Source organism: Cherax quadricarinatus, chromosome 10, assembly GCF_038502225.1.
Source record: "Cherax quadricarinatus isolate ZL_2023a chromosome 10, ASM3850222v1, whole genome shotgun sequence".
Taxonomy (NCBI): Eukaryota; Metazoa; Arthropoda; class Malacostraca; order Decapoda; family Parastacidae; genus Cherax; species Cherax quadricarinatus.
Genome location: NC_091301.1, coordinates 42,186,427 through 42,203,926, shown reverse-complemented (window position 1 = coordinate 42,203,926; position 17,500 = coordinate 42,186,427). Strand labels below are relative to the sequence as shown.

The 17,500-nt window shown below is 39.5% G+C and overlaps 1 protein-coding gene across 1 annotated transcript in view; it reads right to left on the bottom strand.

The window, feature by feature from the left end:
• The window catches only part of LOC128688051 (SIN3 transcription regulator family member A), a 223,203-nt gene that overhangs the window by 35,343 nt on the left and 170,360 nt on the right, over positions 1-17,500 (bottom strand). The window contains 2 exon segments of the mRNA XM_070083829.1: positions 12,745-12,857; positions 13,590-13,793. Coding sequence (XP_069939930.1) covers positions 12,745-12,857; positions 13,590-13,793 — 317 coding nt within the window.

Sequence of the window (17,500 nt, the reverse complement as noted above, 5' to 3'; positions counted from 1 at the left end):
TTTTCGGTGCTGTTTCTGGAAAATAAGTGACCATGGGCCCCAAGAAAGCTTCTAGTGCCAACCCTGTGGTAAAAAGGGTGAGAATTAGTATGGAAATTAAGAAAGATTTTGAAGGGTTTGCGGCTAACCCCTGAGAAGCCTATGCCAGTTGTGGAATCCATTGTGCCTACTTCAAAGATTAAGGAAATGTGTGCACAGTGGGTTGAACTGCAAACCTTTTATAGATGAAAATCACCCTGACACAGCTGTTGCAAGCCGTGCTGGTGACTATTTCAATGACAATGTTGTGGCCCATTTTAGACAAATCGTAAAGGAACGGGAGGTACAGAGCTCTATGGACAGATTTGTTGTGCGACAGAGGTCCAGTGACTCTCAAGCTGGTCCTAGTGGCATTAAAAGAAGAAGGGAAGTAACCCCGGAAAAGGACTTGCTACCTCAAGTCGTAATGGAAGGGGATTCCCCTTCTAAACAGTAAGAAGATAATGCTCTCCCCTCCTCCCATCCCATCAATCATCACCAGATCTTCAATAAAAGTAAGTGTCATTTAATTGTGCATGCCTTTTTCAGTTTGTGTGTATTAAAATTAACATTTCATGTGGTAAAAAAATTTTTTTTTCATACTTTTGGGCGTCTTGCACGGATTAATTTGATTTCCATTATTTCTTATGGGGAAAATTCATTCGCATAACGATTATTTCGCATAACGATGAGCCCTCTTGCACGGATTAAAATCGTTAACCGGGGGTCCACTGTACATATACATTTGGGCCATTTACGGGTTAAATGTCGATGAAGAAAGGGAGGTGGCAATTTCACGCACTGGTCAGGGAGGTATAACATCTTTTAGGAATGAAGAAAGGCAGGATAAGAGTGTGGGGAGGTGCGTGAGGCATTACGTAGAATGAAAGGGGGTAAAGCAGCCGGAACTGACAGGATCATGACAAAAATGTTAAAAGTAGATGGAGGATATAGTGTTGGGGTGGTTGATATTTTTGTTTAATAAATGTATGAAAGAGGGGAAGGTACCTAGGGAGTGGCCAAGAGTTTGTATAGTTCCTTTACATAAAGGAAAGGGAGACAAGAGAGATTGTAAAAATTACAGGGGAATAAGTTTACTGAGTATACCAGGAAAAGTGTACAGTAAGGTTATTACTGAAAGAATTAAGAGGTAAGACAGCGTATGATTGCGGATGAGCAAGGAGGTTTCAGAGTGGGTAGGGGATGTACAGATCAAGTGTTTACATTGAAGCATATATCTTCTTTCTTTCTTTCAACACACCGGCCGTATCCCACCGAGGCAGGGTGGCCGAAAAAGAAAAACAAAAGTTTCTCTTTTTAAATTTAGCAACTTATACAGGAGAAGGGGTTACTAGCCCCTTGCTCCCGGCATTTTAGTTGCCTCTTACAGCACGCATGGCTTACAAAGGAAGAATTCTGTTCCACTTCCCCATGGAGATAAGAGGAAATAAACAAGAACAAGAACTAGAAAGAAAATAGAAGAAAACCCAGAGGGGTGTGTATGTAGTATATGCTTGTACATGTATGTGTAGTGTGACCCAAGTGTAAGTAGAAGTAGCAAGACGTACCTGAAATCTTGCATGTTCTTGAGACAGAAAAAAGGGCACCAGCAATCCTACCATCATGTAAAACAATTACAGGCTTTCGTTTTACACTCACTTGGCATATATGTGAAGAGTATTTAGATAAAGGTAGGGAAGTTTTCATTGCATTTATGGATTTAGAAAAGGCATATAATAGAGTGGATAGGGGAGCAATGTGGCAGACGCTGCAATTATATGGAATAGGTAGTAAGTTACTAAATGCTGTAGAGAGTTTTTATGAGGATAGCGAGGCATAGGTTAGGGTGTGAACAAGAGAGGGAGACTGCTTCCCAGTAAAAGTAGGTTTTAGACAGGGATGTGTAATGTTGCCATAGTTGTTTAACCCTTAAACGGTTCAAACGTTTATATGTGTTCTCTCGCGTAGTGCCCCAAACGTATATACATATATACGTTTCATTTGTCATTCATTCAACATTGGCACGATAGGTCTGAGTCGCCTAGACATGAGAAAATGGGTGTGCGCACTCAAAATATTTGGGGTACTGCGCAGGTGAACGTATATATACGTTTGGACCGTTTAAAGGTTAATATATTTACAGATGGGGTTGTAAAAGAAGTAAATGCTAGGGTGTTGGGGAGAAGGGTAGAATTAAATTATGGGGAATCAAATGCAAAATGGGACTTGACAGTTACTTTTTGCTGATGATACTATGCTTATAGGAGATTCCAAAGAAAAGTTACAAAGGTTAGTGGACAAGTTTGCGAGGGTGTATAAAGGTAGAAAGTCGAAAGTGAACATTGAAAAGAGTAAGGTGATGAGGGTATCAATTGATTTAGACAAAGAAAAATTGGATATCACATTGCAGAGAGGGACTATGGAAGAAGTAAATGTTTTCAGATATTTGGGAGTTGACGTGTCAGCAGATGGGTTTATGAAGGATGACGTTAACCACAGAATTGATGAAGGGAAAAAATGTGAGTGGTGCATTAAGGTATATGTGGAGGCAAAAAATGTTATCTATGGAGGCAAAGAATGGAATGTATGAAAGTATAGTGGTACCAACTCTCTTATATGGGTGTGAAGCTTGGGTTCTAACTGCTGCAGCGAGGAGGCGGTTGGAGGCAGTGGAGATGTCCTGTCTAAGGGCAATGTGTGGTGTAAATATTATGCAGAAAATATGGAGTGTGGAAATTAGAAGAAGGTGTGGAGTTAATAAAAGTGTTAGTCAGAGGGCTGAAGAGGGGTTGTTGAGGTGGTTTGGTCATTTAGAGAGAATGGATCAAAGTAGAATGACATGGAAAGCGTATAAATTTGTAGGGGAAGGAAGACGGGGTAGAGGTCATCCTCAAAAAGGTTGGAGGGAGGGGGTGAAGGAGGTTTTGTGGGCGAGGGGGTTGGACTTCCAGCAAGCGTGCAAGAGCATGATAGATAGGAGTGAATGGAGACGAATGGTTTTTGGGACCTGACGAGCTGTTGGAGTGTGAGCAAGGTAATATTTAGTGAAGGGATTCAGGGAAACCGGTTATTTTTATATAGCCAGACTTGAGTATTAGAAATGGGAAGAACAATGCCTGCACTTTAAAGGAGGGGTTTAGAATATTGGCAGTTTGGAGGGACTTGTTAAATATCTTTATATATACTTCCAAACTTTTGTATCAGGGTGCCTCTGCAAAGACTGATTATGTATGAGTGAGGTGAAAGTGTTGAATGATGAAGAAAATATTTTCCTTTTGGGGATTTTCATCCTCTTTCGGTCACCCTGCCATAACTTATCCTTCAACACTATTGCTACTCCTTCCTTACCTCTATTAGAAACCCCTGACCTAATCTTTATTTATTTCTCCCCACTGAAACTCTCCTACCCCCTTCAGCTTTGTTTCACTTAAGCCAAGACATCCAGCTTCTTTTCTTTCATAACATCCACAAATATCTCTTTCTTATCATTCCCACAATAACCACGCACACTTAACCCTTTGACTGTTTACGCCGTATATATATGTCTTACGCGCCACTGTTTCTGACATATTTATACGCATAAATCCTAGCGGCTTCAAATCAAGCGGAAAGTCCTGGTAGGCCTACATGAGAGAGAATGGGTCTCAATGGTGGGTGTGCACCCTGTGAAAAAAAATCTGGGACTCAGTGGTGCATTGTGGGAATGCCATCTTGGTAGTCCATTTTCACCATGCCTCCCGTTAAGAAGAACCTCACTACTCGGCGGATTGGAGGTCTTTTGTTCCCAAGTGATATCTCTAACAGCGATGAAAGTGTCAGTGACAGTGAATTCCAGGGTTTTCAAGTGAGTGTGACCGAAAAAAGTGCCCAGGGTGATGTAATTAGCGATGAAAACCCAGATGACCCACAACCATTCACCTCTGGTGCTGGGCCGGCTTGTTCACGTTCATGTTCACCTGTACCAGGACGAAAGAGGAAACTATTTGCTCGTGTACAAGACCCAGATGTTAGCAGTGAATGTGATAGTGATTTCAAGGTTATTGAAAGCAGTTCTAGTTGTGACAGTGAGAGTGAATATTCCCCAGTGAAGCGGCAGTATGTACTACGTAGCATGCGGTCTGGTAGTGTTTCATATGCTGTTCGAAGGGGAAGGAAAAACTCTGGGAGCAAATCCCGTGGCCCTACACAACGACCTGATAGTGAAGATGACGATATTGTTACGATGGGTATGAATGATGTGAGGCAGCAGGCAGTGGTGGTGATAGTGATGGTGGCACGACCCATGTGGCACCAGCAGCGGGCCACGCTACTACCCGTGCTGCTGACTCTGCACAACAACAACCAGCCTCACCCAACCCCACACTCCCACAACCTACACAACCACAACCTGCACAACCACAACCACGTTAAAATATCCAGAACCCACCAGCAGACCGCATCTGGGACTGGCAGGAAGGTGACGAGTTTGTCCTCAGTCCCCATGACTTTGATGAAACACAAAGTGGAATAAAGCCATCATGTCCACTTGGGAACAATGCTAGTGAACTGGAATGCTTTGAGTTATTCTTCGATGAACCCCTGATGGACATCATTGTCAGGGAAACCAACACATACTATGAATGCACCATGGCAAATACAATTCTCTCACCAAGATCACGGCTACACCAGTGGAAGGAGACAACTGTGGCAGAGATGTACCTATTTTTTGCCACAATAATGCTTATGCCACATGTGTATAATCACAGTCACCACATACTGGGCAACAGAACGCCTGATTTCAACTCCAGGTTTTAGTGTTATTATAGGTGTCAATCGTTTCTTGATACTGCTACGTATGTTACACTTTTCAGACAAAACCAGGCCTGACAGAAGCGACAGGTTATATAAGATCAGAAATGTGTTTATGTACATGAAACAAAAGTGCTGCATGTATTTTTATCCCTTCAGGAAGCTTGTTATTGACGAGTCTTTGATTTTGTTCAAAGGAAGACTCTCATTCAAGCAATATATACCAAGCAAGAGGAAATGCTTTGGTATAAAGTTATTTGTAGTGTGTGATTGCAGAAGTGGTCTAGTTTTGGATATCATTGTGTACACTGGCAGTAATACTTTGAGAGATACCATGAAGTTATTGGGTATCTCTGGTGATGTGGTTAGAACAATGATGGAACCATATCTTGGTAAGGGGCATATGTTATTTACTAATAACTGGTACACAAGCCCCTTACTCAGTGATTTCTTGCGAGTGAACTTGACAGACGTGTGTGGCACAGTGCGTGGTAATCGTAAACATATGCCAAGGTTCAACGCTGGCACTCGCAGAGGTGAAGTGCAAGCCTTTGCTGCCAATGACATCATGGCATTTCGGTGGCATGACAAACTTGATGTCACATTGTTGACATCAGTTCACCGAAATGAAATGGCACACAGTGGCAGGCACAACAGAGAGACCAATGAACCCATTCTAAAGCCTGCAGCTGTCATGGACTACAACCTCAATATGCGCTTAGTGGACAAATGTGACATACAGATTCGGTTTGCTGATTGTGTATGCAAGAGTTGTAAGTGGTATATAAAACTTTTTTTTCCATCTTGTTGATATCTCCATGCTAAATGCTTGTAACATATACAAGTTGAAGACCAACAAAACACCAAAATATGGTGATTTTTGTTTGTCAGTAATCAGACAAATAATCGCAAAGTACCAAGGAGGAACACCTGCAATAGACCAGCTCCCACGAAATTACCAACACACGCCATCTTGTTTGAGGCCTGGTGATCACTACCCCATACAGCTGCCTCCTAGTACTTCCAAGAAAAATGCTCAGAAGAGGTGTTATGTATGTACATATACCACAAAATGTCTACAAACACGCAGAGACACTCGTTTTATGTGTGAGGAGTGTCAAGTGCCACTCTGCATATACCCATGTTTCAAAGAGTTCCACAAGCTGCAGCAGTTCTAGGAACGTGTTCAGTGACTGTACATATGTATATATATTATGGAAAAATAGTAATAAACAGTTTTGTATTGTTTGTTTGTGTAAACAAATTTTATACACAAACTAATAGTGATAAAGTTTGTTCAGTTATTGTGTTGTAAACAATGAGTGCATATTTGAACAATGCACCTTACATTGGTCTCACAGGCCACATAAGTTACTTGGAAAAGAAAAATATTGGAAAATACAAGAAACTTTTGAATTAGAGTAAATAAAATAATACCGGGTGGGGGGCAGTCGCCGCTGTTGCCGTACGCACCTCACTTTCTGCCAACTTTGCGGCTCTATATTTCGGTAAGTACTGATGGCAAAAAAATTTTTAGGCTTAAAACACTCAGTAAAATAATCCTAACATTTTCATAAGAAAAAATAATTTTTTTTTCGAATATTTTGCGACATAGAATGACAGTTTCAGAAAGGGGCCTGCGACAGTCAAAGGGCTAAACATCCCACATTGACGATTTTCTTTTTCTTTTTAGTAATTTATACGGAAAAAGGGGTTACTAGCCCATTGCTCCCGGCATATTAGTTTACTTTTACAACATGCATGGCTTACTCAGGAAAGATTCTTATTACACTTCCCCATAGATATGAAAGGAAAAACAATAAGAACAAGAATTTAAAAAAAGGAACTATTAAGATAAAACCAAAGAAAACTCAGATGAGTGTGCTTCATAAACATGTACATGCATGTGTAGTGTGACCTAAGTGTAAGTAGAAGCAGCAAGACATACCTGAAATCTTGCATGTTCATGTGACAGAAAAAAAAAAACACTAGCAATCCTACCATCATATAAAACAATACAGGCTTCCATTTAACCCCTTGACTGTTGCAACCCCAAATCTTGAGGTGTGTCCTGGTGTCAAAAAAAAAAAAAAAAAAAAAAAAAAAAAAAAAAAAAAAAAAAAAAAAAAAAAAAAAAAAAAAAGAGGAAATGATAGAGAATCTTTTCGCGATTGTAATGACACCAAAAGAACAAAATTTTATGGAAAACTGATGTAATTACGCTCTTACGAACTTAGCGACCTCCGCAATATTTACGAATCGGCGATTTCGCCCACTTTGAGCCCTATTTTCGGCTAACTTCATTGTTCCAGTCGACCAAACTCAGCTATTTCTTTAGAACTCCATTTTTTCTATCGATTGAGTACAAGAAACTGCCAATTTACTGATTTCAACCACCCAATAATGTGGTCAGAAATCTGCAACTTGGCCAATTTCATGAAAATTAAAAAATACAACAATTTCACAATAGGGTCCAGAATGAAAAATGCAGACATTTCTGGCTCTAAAATAACATTTTCTTTGTTCATCAGTCACGTTTCCAGGCCCCTCTGATATTACTCTTACTTTCTATTTTGAATTTTTATTCAAACAAAAAATAGAAGATATACTGTTATGCAGACTACTGCAATATTGTAATAATTGTATAAATAATGTCAACCCATTCATGACTGCATATTAGAATGGCTACTTGGACATTTACTGGAAAATGACATCATTTGTTTATCTTCTTTTTATAGTAAAACCAATCAAAATCACCTCTATTTCTATAATATGGTTTCCATTCTATCAAATGAGACCAAGAAAACGAGAATATAACCATAAATACTATACAAAAATAGACCACAAAGTCGGCACTTTAACCCTTTCAGGGTCCAGAGGCCAAATTTCGAAGTGTGCACCAGTGTCCAAGAATTTTCAAAAAATAATTTTGCTATTTTTTCTTACGAAATGGTAGAGAATCGTTTTCCGAAGGTAAAAAAAAAAAGTATGAAATTTGGTGGAAAATTGACGAAATTATGCTCTTGCGAATATTTACGCATATCTCGTATTTATGCATCAGCGATTTTGCCGACTTTGACTCTCATTTTAGGCCAATTACATTATTCCAGTCGACCAAATTCTTAGTTATTTCAGTAGTATTACTTCTATCAATTGAGCACAAGAAATTGCCAAATCAACTGTTTCAACTATAAAATAATGTGATCGGAAATTGGTAATTTGGCCAATTTAGTGCAAAGTTCAAAATATTCCAGTTTCAAAATAGGTTCCAGAATAAACAATGAAGGCATTCCTGGCACTAAACTAACATTTCCCCTGTTCATTAGTTACGTTTCGAGGCTTCACAAATGAATTCCATTTTGATTTTTTTATTCACATAATGAATTTTTATTCAAACCAAAAAATAGAAGATTTACTGTCATGCAATATTGTAATAATTGTATAAATAATATCACTACATTTGTGAATGTATATTAAACCCACCAGCTGGTGTGTATTAGACTTGTGAAGTCATCTGTTTACTCTTGAACATCAACAAAAATTTAACATTTTCACTGCTTTGAGCTCAATTTCAAGCCATTTCCAATACTAAAACCAATCAAAATCATCTCTATTTCTGTAATATATCTTCCATAAAATCATCTCTATTTCTGTAATATATCTTCAATAAAATCATCTCTATTTCTGTAATATATCTTCCATTCTATCAAATATGACCAAGAAATCGCAAATACAATCATGAAGAAAGAAAGAAAGAAAAAAAAAAAAAAAAAAAAAAAAAAAAAAAAAAAAAAAAAAAAAAAAAAAAAAAAAAAAAAGCACTGCAAAGTCGCTGTTTTAATCGAAAATTACTAAGTTTTTTTTCTCTCATTTTGCAGTGTGTGCTGCAGGATTTATTTTATGTGATGCACACATACCACATAGATGCATTCTCTCATATCTAGGCCCAAATTTACTTCTCACAGCTTATCAGAGTGACCTGAGCTCATAGTGTAGATCTATGGTTTGGACCCTCAACGTAAAGCCGTAGATCTACGGCACGGACCCTGAAAGGGTTAATTAAAAAAAAGAAACGGTCGGAGTTTTTTTTTTTCTCATTATGCACTGCGTGATGCAGGATTTTTTTATATAGTGCACACTGACCACACAGACCCATTCTCTCAGATGTGGGCCTGCCAGCTTTCTCCTGCTAGATTTGAAGCCGCTAGAATTTACGAGTATACAGTGGACCCTCAGCTAACGACATTAATCCGTTCCTGAAAGCTCATCGGTAGCTGAAATTATCATTAGCTGAATTAATTTTCCCCATGAGAAATAATGGAAATCAAATTAATCCGTGCAAGACACCCCAAAGTATTAATTTTTTTTTTTTACCACATGAAATATTAATTTTAATACACACAAACTGACACTTACCTTTACTGAAGATCTGGTGATGATTGATGGGATGGGAGGAGGGGAGAGTGTGGAAGTTGTTAATGTTTAGAAGGGAAATCCCCTTCCATTAGGACTTGAGGTATCAAGTCCTTTTCTGGGGTTACTTCCCTTCTTCTTTTAATGCCACTAGGACCAGCTTGAGAGTCACTGGACCTCTGTCGCACAACAAATCTGTCTATAGAGGTCTGTACCTCCAGTTCCTTTAAGATTTGTCTAAAATGGGCCACAACATTATCATTGTAATAGTCACCAGCACGGCTTGCAATAGCTGTGTTAGGGTGATTTTCATCCATAAAGGTTTGCAGTTCAACCCACTTTACAAACATTTCCTTAATCTTTCAAGTAGGCACAATGGATTCCACAACTGGCATAGGTGTCTCAGGGTTAGCCCCAAACCCTTCAAAATCTTTCTTAATTTCCACACTCTCACCTTTTTTATCACAGGGTTGGCACTAGAAGCTTTCTTGGGGCCCATGGTGACTTATTTTGCAGGTACAATCACTAAAAACGCTGTGATAATATGAAATGTTCTGGTTGTATGTGTGGATGCAACCGCACTGGCTGGCTTGTAAACACTGGCACCTATGGGACAACTGAGGCGCACTCAGACCACACGTGGACGCGTCTCGAACGAATCGTGTTGGGTGAGTTTTTTAGTGTTAGCCGAGGCAAAATTTTTGCGTTAAAATGTATTGTTAGCTGGATTTAACATTAGCTGAGGGTCCACTGTATATGTCAAAAATGGTGGCTCGTAAGACGTATATATATGACCAAAACAGTCAAAGGGTTAACACACACTTGGTAAAACAGTAGTACTTCCCTGAGTGGTTGCTGTCTACCAACACATCAGCCATTTCCCATCAAGGCAGGGTTTACCTGGAGAGGGTTTCGGGGGTCAATGCCCCCACGGCCCGCTCTGAGACCAGGCCTCAAAAAGAATGAAAGAACTTTCATCGTTCAACACTTTCACCATGATTCATACATAATCAAGGTCTTTGCAGAGGAACTCAGATACAACAGAAAATAATTTTGGTGGTCACTCCTGCAACCCGACCAGTATGTCTTTCATTTATATAACAACTCAAAATATTTGCCCTATCTCCTTATGTAGCATTGCATCACTTTCATTCGTAACCCTTTGACTGTCGCAAGCCCCCTTCTGAAACTGTCATTCTGTCGCAAAAGTTATGGAAAAAAAAATAATTTTTTTCTTATGAAATGATAATCTTTTCCTAGTGGTAATGACACCAAAAGTACGAAATTTGGTCGAAAACTAATGTAACTATGCTCTGGCGAAGTTAGCGGTCTCGGCGACATATACGCATTGGCAATTTCGCTGACTTGAGCCCTGTTTTTGGCCAATTCCGTTGTTCCAGTTGACCAAACTCATAGCTATTTCTTTAGAACTCCATTTTTTCTATCAGCCGAGTACTGATTTGAACTACCCAATAAAGTGATCAGAAATTGGCAATTTGGCCAATTTCACACAAATTAAAAAAGATGCCAATTTCAAAATAGGGTCTAGAATAAACAATGTAGACATTCTTGGCACTAAAATAACATATCCTATGTTCATTAGTCACATCTCTAGGCCCCTCTTATATTACTACTGCTTTCTATTTTGATTTTTTATTCATACAAAAAAATACAAAATTTACTGCTACACAGACTATTGCCTTATTGTAAAAATGGTATAAATAATATCAGTGCACTAGTGAAAGAATATTAGACTCCCCAGTTGACGTGTATTGGACGTGTGGTGTAATTTGCTTACTCCTGAACATTGGTAAAAATTGAACATTTCCACTACGTTGAGCTCAATTTCAAGGTTGTTTTCATTGTGAAAGTAATGAAAATCATCTCTATATCTGTAATATGTTTCACATTTTATCACCTGAGATCATGAAAATGAGAATACAACGATAAATACTGTACGAAAATGCACCTCAAAGTCGGCATTTCAGCCCTTTTTGGGTTTCGGCCATCCTAGTACGACTTACGCGCCAGGATTTTTGACGTACTAGTACGCATAAATTCTAGCACCCTCAAATCTGGCAAGAGAAAGCTGGTAGGCCTACCTATGAAAGAATGGATCTATGTGGTCAGTGTGCAAAGTATAAAAAAAAATCCTGCAACACACAGTGCGTAATGAGAGAAAAAAAACTTTGACCGTATTTTTGGATTAAAACAGCGACTTTGCACTGTATTTTGGTATGGTATTTATTGTTGTATTCTAGTTTTCCTGGTCTCATTTTATAGAATGGAAGACATATTACAGAAATTAAGATGATTTTGACTGGTTTTACAATGAAAAGTACCTTGAAATTGAGCTCAAATTAGCAGAAATGTTCGATTTTTACCAAAGTTCAAAAGTAAACAAATCATGCAAAGCATCCAACACACGTCAACTGGTGAGTCTAGTATTCTTTCACAAGTGCGCCGATATTATTTATACTATTTTTACACTAATTCAGTAGTCTGCATAACAGTAAATCTTCTATTTTTTTGTGAGAATAAAAATTCAAAGTGGAAAGCAAAAGAATGTAAGAGGGGCGTGGGGATGTGACTAATGAACAGAGGAAATGTTATTTTAGTGCCAGGAATGTCTTTCTTGTTTATTCTGGACCTTATTTGGAAACTGGCATCTTTTGAAATTTGTGTGAAATTGGCAAAATTGCTAAATTCTGACCACTGTATTGGATAGTTGAAATAGGTAAATGGGTGGTTTCTTGTACTCATTCGATAAAAAAAAACGGAGTTCTAGCGAAATAGTTATGATTTTTGTCGACTAGTACACTGGAATTGGCCAAAAATTGGGGTTAAAATGGGCAAAATCGCCGATACATAAACATCGTCGAGACCACTAATTTCGCGAGAGCATAATTCCGTAAGTTTTCCATCAAATTTCATACTTTTGGTGTCATTATGATCGGGAAAAGATTCTCTACCTTTTCACAAGAAAAAAAAGAACTTTTTTTTTTTTAAATTTTAGCGACCCTGAGAACAAGTCTTTGAGAGGGCCTGGCGACCCTCAAAGGTTTAATAAAAAAAAAAAAAAAAAAAAACGGTCAGTTTTTTTTTCTCATTATGCACTGCATGCTGCAGGATTTTTTTTATGTGGTGCACACTGACCCATTCTCTCACATGTGGGCCTACCAGCTTTCTCCTGCTTGATTTGAGACTGCTAGAATTTACGCATTTAAATACGTCAGAAACAGTAGCGCGTAAGATGTATATATACGATGTAAACAGTCAAAGGGTTAACAAGTCCATTTGTCCTCTAGTTTTTCCCATCTGATTTCTGTCTCCAAACTTTCTTATTCTCAGCCAAATTCTCTGGTAATGCCTGTTCCTTTTGTAAAATTTCACAGATCATTTAGCCTCACCTCTGCTCTATGTGCTCAGCAAATCCTGTCATTTTTACCATGTAAAATACATGCCGGTTAAGGTACTGTTTACGACTAAATAAAAAAGAATAAATCAAGTCTATGTGCTACTCACTTTTCAACTTCCTGATTGGATTGTCTGGATGCAGTTAACTTTCTCCAAGAGCGAAGGTTGCGTGGCAAAAATACTGGCTTTCTGGACAGCTGGGCCTGCATAGCAGGTGACATCTGAATAATAAAAAAAAAAAAAAAAAAAAAAAAATTTACACATCTGTCGTCTCCCACAAAGGTATTGTGACCCAAAACAAGGAAACATTCACCATCATTCATTAAATGGCTGTCTTGCCAAAAGTGTGTAGTCAATTCAAATGAGCCTCTAAACTATAACAACCCTATCTGGAATGTATTTGTATTTAACAACAAACATTAAGGCATACATTAATTCCTTCCCAATGCTCCAAATTACAGTATTAAGTTTCTATGCTTTAAAAGGGGTAGACACTTATTGAAAGAAAAAAAAAATTTCCCTTGAGCAATAAATTTACTGTATGTATTGAAATTGTTGTATACATATATATTAATATACTTACTGTACATCCTATCCAATCACATTAATTTTTAAGCTAGTTTAATGCATAATCACCACCTTATTCAATCACTAATTGCTGTTCTTGTACTTCCATCACTATGCAGCTCAACTACTTTGAAGCCATAATAATTCCTAAACTTATAACTTCTATTAGTCCTTGCACTACCATTTATCATCCTATCCAATCACTGATCTCTATTTTTGCACTCTTACTTCCGCAGCATTCAAGTAGGAAACATTACTAAAAAAAAAAAAAAAAGTAATTAAAATCATTTACCAACCCCATAAACACAGTTCATGAAAATTATTTAATGACCGAGCTTATTGCATTCCCATCTGCTCTTACGACAGAGCCAAAACATTCAGCTAACCTGAGGTGCGACGGATGAGACATATTTTTCTACGTATTCACTCCATCTTTCAACTTCACTGACGGCAGGTGGAATGGTTGAATGAGAAGAGGAAGGAACTGTACCATTGTGACTAATTCCAGTTCCAGCACTTCCTCCACTATCTTCTCCCTCCTCAATCTCTGTGTCTATCAATTCTATAGTCATTTTACAGTTCCTTTTATACTGAAAAAGAATTAAAAGCAAAGAAAAACATTACTGTGTCCTTAAATACATTTCAAATGGAAAAAAAAAAATTGGTTAAACTAAAAGTGATGTTCCAAATACTTTTTTGAATATATAAAACTTGTATGTAAAGAAACTGGTTTTAAGATTTTCCTGTATTACTGGCCAACCCCATCAATGCAAAACAACAGAGAAAACAATTTATATAGTAGACCGTTGGATAACACGTGATCTATTAACATGTCTTTACCACGACACAGATGCAAAATTGCCACATACTGTTGGTCAACGTGCAGTAAAAAATGAGTTTACACAGTGTACATGTAAGGGAAAATGTGGCACATCCCGTGTTCTTTGCCCTGTGTTTCACAGCAAGCCTAAGGGTGAATCCATTATCTTGGGAGCTAGTGGGTGGGTGGGAGGGTGCAAGCTAACTAGTTAGGGAGGGCTTGATACTGGGTGAAAAAGAGTGAGTGAAGTTCTGAGTAAATGGGGTGAGAGTGACTCGCCCAACAGGTGCACACTGTCACTGCTGTTCCATAGTCCCTTCAACTGTTGCACATCCCATATGGCACTGCAGTATATGGTCAGATGGGCACTGGTGTGGGGATGATGGATAGAGGCAGGCGAGTGAGGATATGCAGGTGAGGAAGAGACACTTGACAAAGAATGGAAGCCCCACAATGAGCTAAACTCAGAGGTAAATAACTGGTGGAATTCTGTCAACACTAAGGCCCCACAAATTGACAGAGCTCAAAACACTACCTTAGGGAATTCTAACACAGAGGAAACAGAACCTCTTCTCAGCAACGAAGCAAGCCTTGGATCTGTTAATTCTCCTACACCTGACATCTCTGCTTCAGCACCTGCCTGTACACTAGACAGTGCACATACCATCTCTGATCCTACACCTGTCAGCACACCTGCCGACACTATTCCAACATCTGGCAGCAGTGCTTCATCAGCAAGTCACGAGTCAGGATTTTCTCCACCAGAGGTTGGTGCAGTTAATAATAAGGGAACTATCACTGTGCCTGAACACCTACTGCACCGAAGTACGAACAGCAGGGACACATCTATCAGAACTGCACAGGGGCATGGTAGAGGAAGACATCTACAGCCGTCTCACCTTCCACCAACACAGTCCCAGCGGCAGAACCTGTGGACAAATCAACAAAACACAGGAGGTGCAATAAATAATAGTCCACCCTCCCAGGCACCTAGGCAGTGCTCTCACTGTCATCGGAAGGGGCACACCACTAACAACTGCCTGCGAGATGCCAAGTGCAATTACTACCACAAGAAAGGACTTCAGAAGGACCAGAGTCGGAAGAAAAAGGAACTTGACAGACAGGGCCACCTGTTTAGAGACCTGTTCTTGGAACAAACCAGCAGGATCTCTAAATTGGTGAGCACACTCACACGTCACTCACTCAGCTACTCCTATCTCAGCCCAGCAGGGGGTACTGTGCCTTATACAAGACCACAGACCTACATCCCTGCACCTGCCTCAGTGCCCTACCTCTCTCAAGGGCAGGCACCTTACATGCCTTACACATCCACCACCTCAAGCTGACCACATATAAAGTAAAAGGACACAAGTGCAACTAATGTGACATTTTATTGTGGCAACATTTCGCTCTCCAGGAGCTTTGTCAAGCCGTTATAAACAATACATGGACACAGAGGGTATATAAAGGCTCAGAGTGAAGTGCAATACTAGTGGTAGCAGTAGTAGTGACATAAGTTGTAGTAGTGGTAGAAATACAATATGGTATAGCAATTAACTCGTATATTTTCTTATAGTCGGACTTGAGTCCTGGAAATGGGAAGTACAATGCCTGCACTTTAAAGGAGTGGTTTGGGATATTGGCAGTTTGGAGGGATATGTTGTGTATCTTTATACGTATATGCTTCTAAACTGTTGTATTCTGAGCACCTCTGCAAAAGCAGTGATAATGTGTGAGTGTGGTGAAAGTGTTGAATGATGATGAAAGTATTTTCTTTTTGGGGATTTTCTTTCTTTTTTGGGTCACCCTGCCTCGGTGTGAGACGACCAACTTGTTGAAAAAAAAAAAAAAAATGAGTAAAAGGATATAAAAGCGAAATGTTGCCACAATAAAATGTCACATTAGTTGCACTTGTGTCCTTTTACTTTACATATTGTTGGGAATTCTACCAACATTATTATAAGCTGACCATATCATGGGGAGCCAGTCTATCAGCATCCTGTCGGCCAACATTAGAGGTTTCATTACTAATGTTGGAGAGCTCTCACACAGTTTTGGGAACACTCAACGTCCCGACATGATAACTGTTGTTCAAACATTTTTGGACTACAGCACCCCAGAAAATTTTGCAAGAACTGCTGGCTACACCTCATGGATGAGAAAAGACAGGCAAGGGCAAGGAGGAGGTGTTGCTGTGTGCTTCTCTAAAAGTGTACATGCCCAGCACATTGATGTTGCAATCCCTACTCATCTTGAAATGACGTTCTTCAAGCTTAGCATAAACACTAGTACTTCTGTACTAGCATATGCAATGTACAGACGTCAGTGGCAACATTCAAACCCCATGAACTTCCTAATGGAAAATGTAGGCTTCCTTCTACTACAACACAACTGTCAACATATTGTAATTGATGGTCACCTCAACCAACACCTTATACAGAGGGACTTTTTTGATGACCTTCTTGCAGTATTTGACATGAGAAACTTTGTTGATTTCCCTACTCACATCACTGGCTCTTCCCTTGACCCAGTAGTGAGTGATCTGGAAGAAGGTATAGTCACTTGTCAGCCCCTCGGCTACACTGGATCATCTGACCACAAGGCTGTTTTTACGATACTTAAGATCCCAACAGAACGAGGTGAGGAGTCCACATGCACAACAAGGCTATGGGAAAGAGGTAATTGGTCAGCCCTTTGCTCTGAGCTCGCTACCACCGATTGGAATGCTCTTCTCCAAGGAGATATTGACAACCAAGTGAAAGCCTTCACTGGACACAGCCTTAATCTACAACAAGAACATATTCCTCACCGGCAATATGTGATGAAGCCAACAGATCAGCCTTAGTTTGACTTTCATTGTAGAGGTTGCTACTGCTAGGTACAAGGCGTGGCAAAGGTACAAGAGACATCCTATCACCTATAACAGGAACTTGCACAGGCAAGCCTATAGGCATATGGGTAACGTTCAAAAGTGGGCCATTGCTAAATGGGAGGTGGACACAAAAAGAAAGCTAGCATCAGGTAGAGCAGGCTCCAAAACCTGGTGGTCCCTGGTCAAGGACAGACAAGGTTATCTGCCAGATGAACTCATTCCACCTCTAAATCGACAGGATGGGACCACCTCTACTAGTAGTCAAGAGAAAGCGGACCTCTTTGCCAAACACTTGGCTACCAAAATGCAAGTTCCTGATTCAGCAAGGGACCCTCCTTGGCTAGCTCCAAGAACTGTGTCAAAACTGTCAGTGGTGACAATAAGGCAGGAGGAGGGGCAGAGAGAGACAGAGATAGAGAGAGAGAGAGAACGGAATCAGCAAGACATCCTATTGGGGCAAGTGTTCCATAAGGAAGCGTGCTGGGACCATTGTTATGGAATGTCTACTTCAATGACCTTCATCTCATCCACAAATCCCATGCATATGCAGACAGCTGTACACTGACATTCACTTATCCAAGAGAAGAAATGCCAGCTGCTCTAAG